The sequence below is a fragment of the Dendropsophus ebraccatus genome, chromosome 1 (assembly GCF_027789765.1).
Source record: "Dendropsophus ebraccatus isolate aDenEbr1 chromosome 1, aDenEbr1.pat, whole genome shotgun sequence".
Taxonomy (NCBI): domain Eukaryota; kingdom Metazoa; phylum Chordata; class Amphibia; order Anura; family Hylidae; genus Dendropsophus; species Dendropsophus ebraccatus.
In genome coordinates this window covers 144,178,580-144,195,809 of record NC_091454.1, presented here as the reverse complement: position 1 = coordinate 144,195,809, position 17,230 = coordinate 144,178,580, and the positions used below count along the sequence as shown (strand labels likewise).

General features: G+C 41.3%; 1 protein-coding gene across 1 annotated transcript; it reads left to right on the top strand.

Annotated features, from left to right (window-relative positions):
* The first annotated feature begins 1,201 nt into the window (after nucleotides 1-1,201).
* Nucleotides 1,202-17,214, top strand: CCDC33 (coiled-coil domain containing 33). The gene is made up of 11 exons (XM_069958033.1): nucleotides 1,202-1,234; nucleotides 1,330-1,484; nucleotides 1,648-1,696; nucleotides 2,779-2,974; nucleotides 3,822-3,910; nucleotides 5,210-5,341; nucleotides 7,821-7,899; nucleotides 9,858-9,979; nucleotides 12,057-12,146; nucleotides 12,236-12,352; nucleotides 16,485-17,214. The coding sequence occupies exons 1-11, from the start codon at nucleotides 1,202-1,204 to the stop codon at nucleotides 16,536-16,538; spliced, it is 1,116 nt and encodes a 371-aa protein (XP_069814134.1). The 3' UTR covers nucleotides 16,539-17,214.
* The last annotated feature ends 16 nt before the right edge of the window (nucleotides 17,215-17,230 follow it).

The following is a 17,230-nucleotide window of genomic DNA, read 5'->3' as shown; positions in this document are numbered from 1 at the left end:
GTGAGTCACTAGATGTAACTGTATATAGGCACTTATACAGTCCCCCACCTTCTGCAACCCCCCCGCCCTGAGATTTTTCTGCCCTCATTTTCTGCATTCTATGTTGGGCTGCCAGTCACAGGCAGTCGGAAGAGGCAAGCTTAAAATATTTCCCCCCATTTTCAGTTATCTAAACCAGAGGCGCCTCCTATAGTTAGGTTTGTTTTATGGTTTAGAAAATCCAGTATACATATTAGCCATGAAATGATTAGTGCTCTGGGTTTTTGTTTACTTTTTAGCTTATTTGAATTCTTATTTTTTTAAACTGTTCATTTTCTTTTCTTCTATAATTCCAGACAATGTATAAGAATGAGTGATAGTCTTACTTAGACAGATCACATAGTTATAATCTCATCCTCATCCCTGATGATCATATGTCTGCATGAAATTGATGAAATTGTGTCCGATGCATTAGAAACATTGCCTAGGATTAGTTACATTGTCTCCAGACAGACTAGTGTCGAAGTCCTGCCCTCTTCTTCTTAGTGACAGTTTCCAAGGAGATCTACTGTTGTGACAACCTGCATGCACAGCTAAGTGTCAATGAACAAAGTGTAAGGGGATAAATGATATTTAGTGAAATCCAGTTTTGATGATAGGTAATGTCGCATTGGTGAAAGGAAAGAATTTTTAGAAGAAGACGCCTATACAGCCCAAATCCTCATAGATACATATAGGGAAGGAGCCTGGTACTGTGTAAGGAGGGAAGGAATTGTGAGTAAACAAGGAAGTGGCCAGGGTGTGGATGTTCAGCTGCATTCCAAGTGTGCCCTAAGCCTAGGGACTGTCCGCCACACTGGCTACCTTACAAAAGGTGAGTACTATATGAGAGCTGAAGCTGTGGTTGCTATTTGGTGACGGGCGGAGGGTGTGTGTTTGGGTTAGTAACTGCAACATTTATCTCTCTAGGAGACTGGACAGATTAGGTGCTGTTATCTCCCACCTGTATAGGGTTAGGTGCACAGCTATAGTCTATGTAATGTATCACAGCAGAGGAGCTATTATGAAGACAATGTCTTTAAACTAGTAACATATACAAGGGCATACACAGGGACTAGTAACATATACACAGCTACTTATATGGACTACATTTAGCTGGCAAATTCTGATACATTGGTTTAGGCATAGGTCAGTTATTCAGAGGGACTCCTAATTCTCATGGATGGATAGCTTTTATAGACCATACTCTTCCTCTGTAAGTATGACTATTGGTTGTGCATTTCAGAGTCAATAATTGGAAATGTTATACATTTATTTTATTACCTGGCCCTGCTCTTTTTCTTTTTTTAGCTCAACAAAGATGTGCCGCCTTTACCCTCCTACAATGCTCTGGCTGATATTCTTCCGGACCCATGGGTCCAACACACAGCAAGAAAACAAAGGCCCCCTGATCCGGTGGAGCTTCCAAAACAGTCGAACACAAACCTGGCCCCCCAATACCTGAGGTAAGATCTATAACCCCAATGTTATATCATACCACCTAACCAGGAGTGCAATGCATTTGCCAATGAATGAAGAATCAGTCCAATTTCTAATTAAAAAATGGAAATAATAATACTGATACACCCGCCGGGAACACAAAGCTGAAATATTTTTGATTCCTTCTAGCAATAATGCGGAAGTGCCTGAGGACTCTGTGAAGGAGCATCAGGAGCAAGTAAGTCTGCATATTATCATTAAATGCATCACTGATGATATCAAATGTCTGCATACAAGACGCATAGATTTCCTCCCATTTATTTCAAGGGGCACAGGAAAACATAGTATTGGTTTTCTATACAAATTGTATTTTTTTTTTTATGTGTGATATATGATAAATAAAAGGCAATATTAGGGCTGTTATTGTAAGGCAACTGTTTTGTACAATTCACTCACTTTTTACAATTTATCTTATTTCATTTATGTGAATAATAGACTTTCATGACTCCTAATAGTATGCATGGCAAATGTATAGTATAGATCACCCTCTTCTGGCCTCCATTGGCACTGCAGTCTTTTTCACATTATATTCTGCTCCTGGATATATGAAGTCCTGGTTATTCTACCCAGTATGCTTTTTATAAAGCTTAGATGAGTTGCATATTCTTACCTAGAAGCAATAACTGTGTACCCATTTATTTTTATATGTTAAGCTGGTAAAAAAAATAAAAATAGGGGAGTGGTTGTGTGTTTTATCTATTTTAAATAAATCAGTCCCAGAGACATCTGTCAGATGCCCTGATAGCTCTTAATTTAGAGCCATCAGGGCATCTGATAGATGTCTCAGGGAAACCAATGAATGGCTCCCCTAAACTAATATGCGAATATGTAAAGTACCATGCACTGTATGTTAAGCAGGGTATTCCTCTAATTGTCAAGTAGTTGAGACTAGACGCTATGCCCTAAAATTAAAATGTTTATTTTTTTCTTCTTCAATATTTGTGAGAAAAAGAGGTGGCAGCTTCCCTGTCTAGGTGGGCTTTCTTGGATTAAGCAGTGTCTTAGAACCTACAATAGACTTAAGCTTTGCTTTCAACCCTGAGGATCCTCAGGTGGTGATCAAAAAAGTTTTTGTTTTTCATTTTCAAGTTTAACAGATCTGTACATTGCCATTCTGTTAGCGTGCATAAACTGCTATCTAAGTTTATGGAGGAGATTTACAAAGCAAGCTCAAAATTATGTGGAAATTAAATCACAAATTGCATTAAGTAAATTACCCACACGGTTTTTTAAATATTTTCTTTTTTTGTGCATCAAAAGGAGCTGGCAAACTACCGTCTTGCCATGCAGCGCATGGCAGATGACATCATTGCTCTACGGCACCAGATGAGTGGACTGGAAGCAGAAAACAGTGCTCTTCGTAGTGAACGTAGTCTTAATCAGGATGCAGGCCGCAGTCTACTAAGCGATGAAGACATTGACGTCATGACCAAGGCTGAGCTTGCAGACCGACTTGGTGAGAAAATTAATTCCATTTACCAACCAAAACAACACATCCCTGATCCCGCATCTGTGCCTCAACAGGTCTCAGGACATGAACAAGGAAACAAATTATGTTAATACACAGTCGTTCACATTATTTTGATCACCGGCCAATATTTAGAGTAACCACCAGCACAGACAACAGCTAGACAGGTTGAGAGTGACTCAATAAGGTCCTAGTAGCTTGTTACATGTATCTGGAGCCATGCTGACTGCAGTACCACAGGTGCTGGAGGGTGTAGGGAGGATATACAGTGAATATGACGATCAAAGTGGTCCCGCAGATGCTCAATTGGGCTCAAGTCTGGTGAATTAGTGGGCCAGGGTTGTACTTGGAAGTCTTGATCATTGCAGATATTTCTAGCTATGTAACATTGTTTTATTCAAAGATCCCATCCGCCCTGTAAATACTATCAGCATGTATGGGTGTATGTGATCTGCAAGGATGGATTCATACCCAAAACATTTGTGGGTGACTTCCACATGGATAAGTGGATGCAGAGAATGCTACAGTAACATTCCCCTTCATCCACTTAATATGGCAGAAACCGTCACTTGGCATAGAAGGGATACAAGGGATGTGTGTGCAGACAGCCTATCACACATTCTATATACTTCCTTTATGAGTTATGTGCTGCCAATGTCAAAAGTAGAAAGTGTTGATATTAATGTGATATGCCTGTCTATATGATGGGATAAAGCCACCCAAATAGTTTCATGAACAGCAACATACAATATCAAAGAAGTGTTCATTGCAACATTTCAGTTCTATGCAACAACCAATTCTATGCAACAAGCGTTCCTATTGTCTCCTCCCATAGTGACTGTCAAGCAAAAATTGGCAAGTGAAACATCAGAGCTCCGCAGTATGAGGGACCGGATCCAGCAGTTGCAGAATGAATTAGTAAGGGTGAGTACTATGGTACAGGACTTACACCCACATCTGTAAGACCGGGGATTCTTGAGGCCACTGGAAGAAATTATTCAGATTATTCATTTTATACGAATGTACTTTTTACCTTATATCTGTGATTTTGGTTATCATTGTACATATAGGATATGGTATCAATAAGGTCTAATAGAATATTTTTAAATCCACTGATAAGATATAGACCTTGGCTATGTTCCCGTGTCTTTTTTATGTAAAAAAAAACATCTGTCTTTTGCTAAAGATAGATGTTTTAAATGATTATTAAAAACATCATCTTTATTAAAATACAGATGTTTTTCATGTAAAAAAAGATGTTGTGGTAACCTAGCACTTATTGGTAAGGGGTAATCCTAAAGTTATGTGCACACTGCAGAATCTCGGCTAATCCGCCACCGTGGATTCCACAGCTCGCCCCAGCTCGTGGATGCTGGCGGATACGCGCATCTCCGTTGGACCCATAGGCTTCATTCTATGGTTTGCCAGATTTTGCCATCCGTCCAAAGAATGAGTGAGTGATCTGCCGGGATTCTGTAGTGTGCACATACCCTTAGAGCCCAATAGTGTGCGGAAGTCTGGGTCCTCTGGTAATCTGGCTGGCTAGTCCATATTATTTGCTGGAAACGGATTGACTACTTTGTCCTTTAAATAAAAAAAAATAATGCATGGCAGACACAGACCAGTGTGTATTTGTAGGCAGAGGGTTGTTTTGTTGGCTTTAGGCAGTCCCAATGATGTTTTTGCATTATGCTCAGTACAGTATAGTATAGTATAGTATAAATCAAAGAACTGCATTAAGAGTAGCACAAATAACAATGGAAATATACATAAGAATGACATGAGCAGACAAGATGCAAAAGAAAAACAGAACTCTTGTGGCGCGTACCATAAAATTATTGAGCCATGGAAAGGCTCCATTTATTCTCTTTTAGACAGCTTTGATTATTTTCTCCATTGTATCCACCAAGGTATCTAATTTCTAAGAAGTTTATTTTTGTGCTGACTCAATAGAGCAGTCACATAGTGTTATCAGCAATAAACAGTCCTGAAATAATAGAGGCAAGTGACACATTTTCTTATCTACCATATAGTTTATGAGTATTTCAGCATTGTTTTCTCCTAGCCTATACCCAGTTAATACACCAACACCAGTCAATAACAATTTCATTATAAATAATGCAGTACATTCACGTGTCAGGAGATGGTACTCATATGTTATTCAGTATATTGATCCATACCAGCAAGCTTTCTTAGTGTTATAGCTTCTTAATGATTTTCCAGAGAAATGATCGTGAGAAGGAGCTACTTCTCCTGCAGAGAGCACACCAACAGCAGCAAACTGTGCTCAGCCAGTACCATCAGAGACTTAGTCGGGCAAAAACCTTGCAAGACACAGTGCGAAAGCAGGAGAAGGTGAGACACTTACTCCTATGAGCTCATTGCATAAATACAGCATGTAAAGGTATGAGTTTGATGTTTCAGGTCCAACCATACCATCTATATTTTATTGTTTAAGTTTCAGAACTTTGACAAAGTGACGATAAGACTCAATCTGTTTTCCCCTCAATAAGCTAAAGATTTTTCATGTTTGGTTATAAGAATTGTTTTCTTCACTCATCAACTACTGGTCCATAAGAGCTAAAATTAGTGGCAGACTTGTGTATTTTTATAATAATGTATATACAGTACATGCAATCTATATTTAAAAACAAAAGGATGATGAAAGAACCTCTTTTCTTAGTATCATAATACCACCATCATGGTTAACTGATATTATGAAGTTCTAAAGTTCTTTTACAATAGAATGCTGTATTTGCTTTACCCTACACAGTAGTTCTTCCTTATGTATGGCTTTCACTTACTACATGACCTATCTGTCCATACAATATTATTCTAAATGGCTTCAAGAGTATATTATTTGTCCATCAGGATGAGCTCTGAATTTGTACTCTTTTTTAATTCTCTGATTTTCTTTTTGTTTGTTGTAGAGTTCTAAGCTAGTACATAGAGCAGGGTATAGGCATACCACTGATAATCTATGTATGTAAGGACTGCTCGATGCCCCTCATCCTTTCTTACATGGATCCAACAGGAGTTCTCTTTAATGTTTAACCATAATGGTTCTTATGCATACCAACTTTTTTCTCATCTGTTCTGGAGCTTAAAATGTCATTGTCATTTAATTTTTTTTGCAGAAATCAATAATACAGGCGATTTTAAGAAACTTTGTAATTGGGTTTATTAGTTGAAAAATGCATTTTTATCATGAAAAAGCCGTTTGAAGCCCCTCCCCCGTCTTCATGGTTTTCTATGGAGAGGGGAGGGGTGGAGGGAGATGAGGCACCAAAACTGGACAACAAAGAGTTAATTTACAGGTACATCACTGGTCTATCTCCTCTGAAGTCAGCACTGACCTCTCTGACCTATGAATACCGGCTTTCATACAGCTCCCACTGTGTAATCCTTTGTTCTCTGCTCTCTACTGGCGACTAATCTTCCTCCTCCCCCTTTCCCTCTTCATAGAACAGACAGGGCCGGACTGATGTAAAAGAGTAGAGATTTCCTGATAATGAGCAGTGAGAGAGAGAAGAAGGGGGGGGGGGGACCTGGGGAAAGTCTTTTTTTTAAAGCAGATAATGGCATATTTGCCTAATAAACCAATTACAAAGTTTCTTAAAATCGCCTGAACTCCTGATTTCTGCAAAAAACAACAACCCAAAAACGACACTTTAAAGGAAATGTGTTTAAATCTGTTATTTAAATCAAGTTTTTATGTGAAACATATTTTTGGTGTTTTTGTTTATTTTTTGATTTCCAATAGGCCTAGCAGTAAGCTGACACATCCTGTTCTGTATAGATCCCTTTTCAACAGTCTCACTCCTCACCAATCCCCTCTTCATAAACTTGTATTGGCAGAATATAAGTGGCCTTGAGTGAGCAGCAGGTCCATAAGAAAGAAGCTTAACAAGAAGAAAAAGGAGCATGTTTGTCTTATAAGATACATGACTCAGTTTCTTACATTTGCCTCTACTTGTTGAAAGGACAGTGCCTATGTAAGTTTTATCTGAATACACCACAAGACTGTTCTTTTGACAGTAAGGACCAAAGTGGAAATGCTTGGCTATAATACACAGCCATACACAGCAAACTAGCACTAACATCTCATACCGACTGCCTACTTTGGTGGAGGAGGTGAAAATTTGGGCTTGCCTTCAAGCCACAAGACAAGAGAGCTTAGCAGTCATTGAGTCAATTATTAATTATGCATACAAAATTATTCTAGAGTCAAACATGAGACCATTTATCTACCAGATAAAGCATGGCCAAAACTAGGTCATGCAACAGGACAGTCAGCCCAAGAACATTAGAAAATCTACAACATAATGGCTAAAAAAGAAAAGACACAAGACGTTGCAGTGCCCAGTCCAGTCCCCTGACTAAGTAAACTTCTGTGATTGGACCTTAGAAGAGCTGTGCACAAACAAATGCCCACTGACCTCAATAAACTGAAGCAACTGAAGAGTGGGACAGAATTCCTCTAGAACATCGTGAGAGACTGATAAAGTCATACAGAAACCATTACTTTGAGTCCCTGCTGCTAAAGGTGTTACAAGCTAGTGATTCATGGGATGTACTTAGTATTTCACACTTTGCTTTTCCATTTAGTCTTTGTGTTAAATAAATAGCCCCATGGTGGAATCTGCTGGATGTTGTTATTCACCTGAGGTTGTAATTTACTTAATTTTAAGCCCTTCTAAGAACTAAATATTTTTTTATGATGTGTAAAACCAAATAGGTGTGCTTTCTTTTCCCAATGACTGTAAACCCTACGAAGATGAAGAACTGCCTCTTAAATATTGCTACATTTGACGATTGATTTATGTTCATACAGGTAATTGAGAAGATGGAGAAACTGCTGGATAGTAAACTAAAAGATGAGAAGAGGAGTCGTATGGACAGAGGAGATAGAGGTAACCTTGAGTATAAAGCATTAGCTTTTAGATATTAATCATGTTTTAATACTAACATATTTTGGTACTAAACTAATGCCACATGGGGGCGGGGGGAGCAGCAGCAGCACTGTGATGCCAAGCTACTGATTTAGACTTTTTGTTAAGCATACAGGTATGTTACTTTATTTTATGCTGATGGCATTGTCCTTGAAACCAATAGGTTTTCGTTCCATACAGGTGTGTTTGCTGTATATGGCACTAAATGTATACAAATACTGTGCATAGTACGAGTGATCTCTATTTGTGAAGACATTTACATTTGTCTGTATACCTGTACATGTCAGAAAATGGCCTTATTTGTAGTAGAGGAAATAGGAACTGATGCATGCAGTATTTCCAGATCAAGGCTATGTTCCCACTACGGGAACATGCTGTAATTTATCGGGAAAAGGCAAAAATCTATGGATAATGACGGACGCAAATAATAATCATGGTCACCTTTTCCCAGTAAATATGGCATGTTCCTGTAGTGGGAACATAGCTTGTGGCGGTAATATGACAAAGGTCTAATGTATCCACACTGTCCACAATATGAAGCTGTAAACACCCCCTCACAGTATATACAGGGAAGGCCACTTGCTGCTGTGATATAACGTAGCTTTTAGGTGTTTGCTAACAACAAAATCAAACATCTATATTAGTTGTGAACTACACGTGTTAATACATATGATTCTGTTCATTCTGTGTGCAGTTTCTTGACTGTAACTGTTCTGAAATATGCTCATTCTGTTTTATGGAGGAAGCAGCTGTTCTTCTCCATGATATATGATTTTCTATAACTGGGTGAGAGGTGGTATTAATCTCAAAGCAGGGAGTGATGGAGCTATATAAGTAATAACTCTATAATAGGGGTAATACAAATGAAAGCGAGCCCACGGACTGACAGCTGTAAGTGAGACCATTAGTGCACATGTTTAGCAAGGAAACATTGAATAAATCACTTTAAATGCATGCCTGACTGAAATCATTTTTTTCTTCTAAGTATACAATATTAGGCAGTTACTATTAACTCCTTGGATCTGCTGTCTTACTCAGTAGTTCACTATGTGAGCTGTAACATATAGGATAAGGGAAGAATTGTGTGTGTTATATAGGATAAGGGGAGAGGGGCTTGTGTTATCAGCAGTGTAGCAGTAAAACAGGTATCCTTTTAGTATACATTTATATATATAACTAATCCATAGCTTATAACTATGATGAAAACAAGATACATGCTGTGACAAGAATATGCTACAAGCGGTAGAATATGCTACAGGTGGTAGAAAACTTCTGCTGCAGATCCAGGGTTATTCAGCAGCCACATTCACATGAGTGTCATTTGGTTTTGCTGTGAATCTTACTGCAGATTTTACCCTATTAAAAAGGTGAAATCTGTAATAGAAATCTGCATTTTTCCCCATATTTAGTAACATAAATAAGTGAATGTACCATCAGGTACATCGCTGCTATTTTTTTACCTTAACCAATTGTCACCAGCGTAGGAATGCCATTGGCACAGTCCTTTTTTTCAATTGCCGCCCAGTTCCTGCACAAGGCGCTGGTCTTTTCCTGAGCACTGGCCCGCCCTGGAGCATTGGGCTCAGGCTCACCACCCCCCAGTGTGGCGATATCCTCTCCTCTTCAGAATCAATGGAGCAGTGTCACAGAGGGAAGGATATATATCGCCACACTGGGGAGCGGTGAGTCTGAGCCTAGTGCTCCAGGGCAAGCCAGTGCTCAGGAAAAGACCAGCTCTGAGTGCGGGAACTGTGAAGTAATTGAAAAAAAGGACAGCGCCACTGGCTTCCTGGCGCCAATCGATTAAGGGAAAAAGGGATCGATTAAGGGATGTTTAGTGCATTTTTAAACATATCAACAAAAGGCCAAATACAGATTATTTATTCCTGTTTTATACTTTTTCATTTTTGAATTCCTAGGGGTTCGATCAGACACTCTTCAAGGAGAGGTATATGCTACATTGCTGGCAGAGAATTCACGGCTAAGAGAAGAACTAGAGAGAGCTCGAATGTCTACAACAGTATTACCACAGCAAGTTCCTGTGAGTAAAAAATAGATAAAATCTTACAAAAGTTGGGAGGCGAGAATTTAAAAAAGCAATGACTGTAAAAGTGCTATCAATTTGCAATTTTGAGACAATGACATTATTCACACTAGAAAGTAAGGGTTTTTTTACCTGTTTTATGGGTAAAAAAAATAAGTGGTCCATTAATGACCATACTTTTTGGCCGCTATAGAATTCAGTATTAGGCTATGTTCCCACTACGGATCATAGTGAGAAAAGCCGACCATCTGTTAATATTGTCTTAAATAGTGATCATGGTTAGGGTTTAGCAAGTACTAAAATGTTTGAGTGCTCTTCACTCAATACTCAAGTGTTCAACTTGATTAATGTATCCTATTAAAGTCAATTGGAGACTTGAGCATTTTTCCAGGCGCCTCCTATTCGGCAGAGGGGAGGGTGTCTGCTGCCCCTGAAAACCTCAAAAAGTGATGGAAACACCACAGAAATAGAACAGGAACTGCAGGGGGAGCATTCATGAAAGACCCTCAGGTCACTGCATTTTGACACTTTTAGGGTACTATTAGACGGACCGATGGGGGCCCAATAATAAATGTAAACGAGCGTCGTTCTGCTAGATCGGTGCTAGATTGGTGCTAGATCGGTGCCCTGCAACCTGGACAGGTAATATATATAGTCAGTCGCTGGCCGCGCACCGCAATTACACGTAGCGGTGCGCAGTCGGTGGCCGACAATTATAGGTCTGAACCTATATCAACGATCAGCCGATGACAACGATCATCGGCGGATCGTTGTCTTTATTACACAGAACAATAATCGGGCAGATTCGGTCGATTATCGTTCTGTGTAATGGTACCCTTACAAACTAACAATAATGTGCACCCATCCCAAGGAAAAATTTAGAAAACATTCTTTCTTGCACATTTATTTGTAGAGAAAAAACTTACACCCCTTAAAATCTGGCCAATATCTTACCTTAGTTCCTGTCATTTCTGACAACCATACATGCCATAGATGATGGGGGAATCAAGCTGTCATTGTGTGTGTGGGACATAGTCAAACCCATCCTGATTAAATTTTGAAGGATGGACTTGTAGACTCATCAAGCCTTTGCACCAAGTGCAAGGGCTGCCAAAAATGTGAAGGAGGGAGGCACTTCCATGTACAGTAGCACAGTTTCCAACAGTGTTTACTCACTGTGCAACACTAAACTGTACCACCGTATAATACTGGTATACTATACCAGTCACATGCTTTTTTTTTCTGTGTCACACTGGGATAACACTCATCCCCAAAAAAACGTTTGGGTAGTTGTGCTTATACTAGCTGCATACTAGTGTCAGTATTTCATATAATACTGGTATATTGTTCGAAAGATGTTTTTTTCTGTCACACTGTGAGATTACTAGTCCTGAAAAGGACTGTTGTTTTTTTTTTACACTTATCACCTATCTTCCTAATAAAACTTAGCCCTATACTTGCTCTGTCCCTGCTCCAGCATCTCTCCCTGTCAGCTAACAGAATTCAAGTGAGCCGAGCACCAGGTGACCTGGGTCTATATACTGATCCAAGATCACCTGATGCGAACGGCCAATCACTGCTAAGCCAGCAGCTAACATGTCAGCAGCATAGCAGGATATGCTAGCCCCTTCCCTGGATGGTTATTGGCTAATTAAAGCCACCAAACATGCGGGGAGGAGACTTTATATTTTACTTGAGTACTCATTCGAGTATAGAGTACTTTTGATTACCCCGATGGCCCAACAAATACTGTACTCAAAAGAGCAGACTCCCTTCCTTATCTCTAATCATAATCATTATTAGCCGCCGTCATCAATAGAGGGCTGCCTTTCCCTGATATAGGACAGCAGGTTCTTGTATTGGGAACGTAGCCTTAAGATGGTCCCTTGTTCGCACCTGTATTCATTTTATGGCCATAATTTTTATGGCCTTAAAATTAAATGTATAATCCTTTGTGTCATCTGTTTATGGCCAATAACAGCCACTAAAAACACAATAAATAGCCATCTGTTATATTTATTTAGACTTCTTCTATTAAATTGAATATGTAATATCTGCTTGTTTTTTTTTCCAGGTCCACGAAATGTTTACTGATAGCGAGAAGCTTTCCTTGCTTAGTAAACTGGAAAAATCACAAGCTAGAGTACAGAGCCTGGAGAGAGAGGTGACTGTAAACCCTATGTGGCATTTGTAAATATAGTACTCTGAGTCTTAGTAGGTTCTTACACAAAACTTTGCAACTTTCCTTGCCAGCTGGAGGAGGCTGCTCGTCGATGGGGCCGGGAGAAACAGCAGCTCCTAACTCAACTTTCTGAACAGCAGATGGGATTCAGCCGTACCCACACAACTATTCTCCATCATTTTCCTACAGTAAGGAGCAGGTTCTGCTAAGAATGGATTGGAACCTCCATGTTATATGCTTATAAGGATTCTCTGCTTTTGGTCAACTAAGTAATTTAAAGAGGATGTACCAGCCTGTACATCCTCTTTAACCTGAACCCACGGATCTATCGGCGCCGGCACGGGGAAGCCGGTGCCGCAGTCCGTTTATTCTAAGCGAGCCGCGTCATACAGGGGAGGGAATCCCCTCCCACTGGGGACGGCCCAGCCGACCTCCAGTGCTTCAGCACCGGCCGGTACTGCTGGATCGAACGGCGCCGTGCACGGAAACCGGGCGGCGGTCCGAAAAAACGGACCCCGGCATCGGCTTTCCCGTGCCAGCACTGATCGATCCGTGGGTTCAGGTTAAAGAGGATGTACCAGGTGGTACATCCTCTTTAAGACTGCAGCATTCTCAAATTAAATTTTTGCATTGTTTCATCAATGTCTGTAGTCAGTAGGAATCAAAGATTTCCTGTGAAGGTGCTTTATGGATATTTATTAGAATGCTTTTTGGTACTGGTATAAGGGCCCTTTTACACAAGCCAGTTACCATTTAACAGTAATGTTTATTGCCGATAATCACCCCATGTAAAAAGACCAATGGTCAGTGGAAATGATCGAACATTGGGAATTTTTAGGTTCGTTTGAACTCGAACCTCCAGCTTTTATTCCCACTGCCTTCTCGTTCCGTGGAAAACGTGCAGACAGCCCGAGTACCGCCTGGAAAACAGGGAAAAACAGGTATACAGCCTGTTACCCGTTCCGTGGAAAAGGTGGAGACAGCCCGAGTACCGCCTGGAAAACAGGGATACAGCCTGTTACCCAGGTGCTGATAATGTGCTTGATAATGCACATTATCAGCCCCTTTCATTATGAATATCAGTGAGAGCACAGTCCATGGACATCCACCCAAGTAGAAGTAGGTAATCCCTTTTAAGAATAACAACAAGTACATCTAGTCCATTACCAATGTACTTAGTGCTTCTGTTTTTCCTTTTTCTACTGATATCTATTTTTATTTAATCAACAGAACATTTTGATGTAATTGTTATCATTTCTTCCTATTCTCACTAGATTCTGACTACCATACCGTACAACTACCATACATTTTAATATATGTTTTTCATAGCATTATCATTAATTTTCATGGCAAAAGAGAAAGAAGATAAACAGCACAAACAACAATTTTCTTTCCTTGCAGGTATAGCTGAATATGTATGCTGTTGCTATAGCAAGTGCTGCTATTAAAGCTCTTTACCTGCTTCAAACATTGAACTGATTCCATATCAGAGTGACAACAGAGCTATAGAGACACAAAGTGTTACTATTTTATGCAACTGTCCCATTCACTTAAAGTGTGCCTGGCATTATAACTTTCAAAATCTAAATCAACAGTAGATGTGAAATAAAGCCAGTTTGCAATTTACATTCATTATTTTTAGCACTTCCTATGTTTAGACTCTTGGGGAAAAAAAGAGTCTAAACACAACAAGTCATGTGTATCCCAGGCCATCAGAGCGCTCACAGAGAGAAGGCAGTCATGTGATTGATGGACACATTGAGCCCTGACTCTCTGTACTGGCCGGAATTCCTGTGTTTAGTCTGTTTTTTTCAACCAGCACAAGACTAAAAATCTGCCTTCAGGAGACTGGACCTGGATTTCTGGTAAGTATAACTTTGTTTTACACCATGATAAGGGGAAAAAAATAATGAACGTATATTGCAAACTTGTTTTATATCACATCTACTGTTGATTTAGATTTAAAAGTTATAACAACAGTGACACCTTAAGAAAACTATGCACATGCTGTAGAAAATGCCCCAGCAATGCATCAATGACTACTCTACTAAAGCTATACATATACATTAGATTTTGATCAATCAAGACATATGACCAATCATTTATATAAAAAAAAATGATTCCAACTATTAGGGTACAAACCCACTTGCCGGATCTGCAGTGAGTCTCCTTGCTGCATTTTTGCAGCGAGACTCGCTGCAGATCCCGGCCCTATACTTTCAATAGCAGAGAAACTCGCAGCAGGGATGTACCTCCCTGCTGTGATTTTGTCTGCAGCCCGCCCCATTAACCCCCCCCCCCCCCCCGGCCGCCAGACATTATACATTACCGGGTCCCCGTTCCTGCTTGCTTCGGGGCTCCCGGTGTCTTCACGGCCCGCCCGGCCAATCAGTGCGCTGCGGGGCAGAACGTGCCAGGAGCCGCCGAAGCAAGCAGGAGCCGGGATCAGGTAATGTATATCCTGCCCGCCCCCCTGCAGCCCCGATCGCCCTGCAGCCCCCGGCTGCACCATTGCCACCAGCCCCCGGCCGCAAGATCGCCCCCAGCCGCACAATCACCCCGCAGCCCCCCTGCAGCCCCGATTGCCCCGCAGCCCCTGGCCGCACCATTGCCACCAGCCCCCGGCCGCACGATCGCCCGCAGCTCCCGGCCGCACGATCGCCCCGCAGCCCCCGGCCGCACGATCGCCCCGCAGCCCCTGGCCGCACGATCGCCCCCAGCGGCTGTTGGCTGCGGTGCGATCGTGCAGCCGGGGGCGATCGTGCGTCCGGGGGCTGCGGGGCGATCGAGCGGCCGGGGGCTGCGGGGTGATTGTGCGGCCGGGGGCTGCGGGGCTGGGGGCGATTGTGCGGCCGGGGACTGGGGGCGATCGTGCGGCCAGGGGCTGGTGGCAATGGTGCGGCCGGGGGCTGCAGGGCAATCGGGGCTGCAGGGGGGCTGCGGGGTGATTGTGCGGCCGGGGGCTGGGGGCGATCGTGCGGCCGGGGACTGCGGGGCTGGCGGCGATCGTGCGTCCGGGGGCTGCGGGGCGATCGTGCGGCCGGGGGCTGGTGGCAATGGTGCAGCCGGAGGCTGGGGGCGATCGGGGCTGCAGGGGGGTGGGCAGGATATACATTACCTGATCCCGGCTCCTGCTTGCTTCGGCGGCTCCCGGCACTTTCCGCCCGGCCAATCAGTGCGCTGCCCCGCCGCAGCGCACTGATTGTCCGGGCGGGCTGTGAAGACACCGGGAGCCCCGAAGCAAGCAGGAACGGGGACCCGATAATGTATCATGTCCGGCGGCCGTCGGTTTAATGGGGTGGGCTGCAGACAAAATCGCAGCAGGGATGTACATCCCTGCTGCGATTTTGTCTTTCATTGAAAGAATAGGGGCCAGATCCGCAGCGAGTCTCACTGCAAATACGCAGCAAGGGGACTCGCTGCAGATCCGGCAAGTGTGTTTGTAACCTTAACATATCAAACTAAACTGGCAGATTAAGTACTTGGTTAAAAATAGAGATTAGGTCATATACATAGCCAACTAAATCCAGCCCATCACCTTCTGACTGCCATTGGTTATTGATTTTATATAGATTTGTGTATAGATTTTATAAGAACCAATGATTCTAGAAAACTAGTACTCCTTATTATATTACGTGTGGTACATTACGAAATAATGACAATGATTAACTTGTTATGGCTAACTGAAATGGAACAAATAATGAATGATAGACATTATAACTTACAGATATAAGGCCTTTATATTGGTCATTACCCTTCTGGTATTTAGGTTACTAAGGATCTATAATTGATAATGACTAGAGATGAGCGAACCTCGGGCATGCTGGAGTCCATCCGAACCCAAACTTTCGGCATTTGATTAGCGGTGGCTGCTGAAGTTGGATAAAGCCCTAAGGCTATGTGGAAAACATGGATATAGTCATTAGCTGTATCCATGTTTTCCAGTCAACCTTAGAGCTTTATCCAACTTCAGCAGCCCCAGCTAATCAAATGCCAATCGTTCGGATTTGGATGGGCTCAGTCGAAATTGCTCTAACAGTATGAGCAAGACAACACCAATATAAACTGTTTATTATATTTATGGCACCAAGAAAAAGATACAAAGGTTCTAAAATCCACAACTTGGTTGGTAATGTCGTTTAGACATTGATGAGACATACAAATTTTACCATCTGAATATGTGTTTGTTAGAGATCGCCATTAAAGATATATTTCTAGAAAAATACATCTGTATGAAACTGTTCATGGATTTTATGGAATACCATTATATATACCCCATAAAGACACATTTCACTTTGTTTGTACTTCTTGTCTTTGCAGAAGGAACCAGAGCTACCTACCAGGAGACTCACCAAGCTAGATCCTTTGTTATGACCACTTTATAAGAGACCATATAGCAATGTTGAAATTATTTTTAAATTGGATTACTATGTAATCTTGTCTAGTGTACTGACAGAACTCATTACATGGTTCAGTGTCTTCCAGCTATAGAGATTACTGTCTAGAGTTTGTAAAGAACTGTGTCACTATGTTTGGAAATAATATTGTAGACCTAATCTATATAACACATGTATTACAAAATGTTTCAAATTTTTGTTAATATAAGTGAGATGTAAAATTAAAAACCAGGGATAATTCAGACAAGAACTTAAAACTGCTTTGAGACCACAACATTGTATTTGTAGATCAAGTAACAAAGCAGTGTAATAAAGCAAACAATTAGTACTTTCCATAAAGGGAATGTATTGCTTAGATTTCTTTTCTGATAAGAGCTAGATACTAAAACGGGCTATTTTTCTAATCTGTTTTTTTTATTTTCTAATTATAATTTTATTTATTTCACTTTTTGTACACTGTTATGGGAACTGCCATCTTGCCTAAGCTATTTTTAACAGCATTTAGTGACATGCTTTATGGCAAGCCTTATGGAAATATATGAAAATATAGACAGAGTGTGTTCTTTTCAGATGAATGTAACACGTTATTGAGCATGCTATGTGACCCATGAAGAGATCATTCCACAGGCAGCTGCTATTGTCTTAGGGTGCCTTTACACCAGGGGCTGG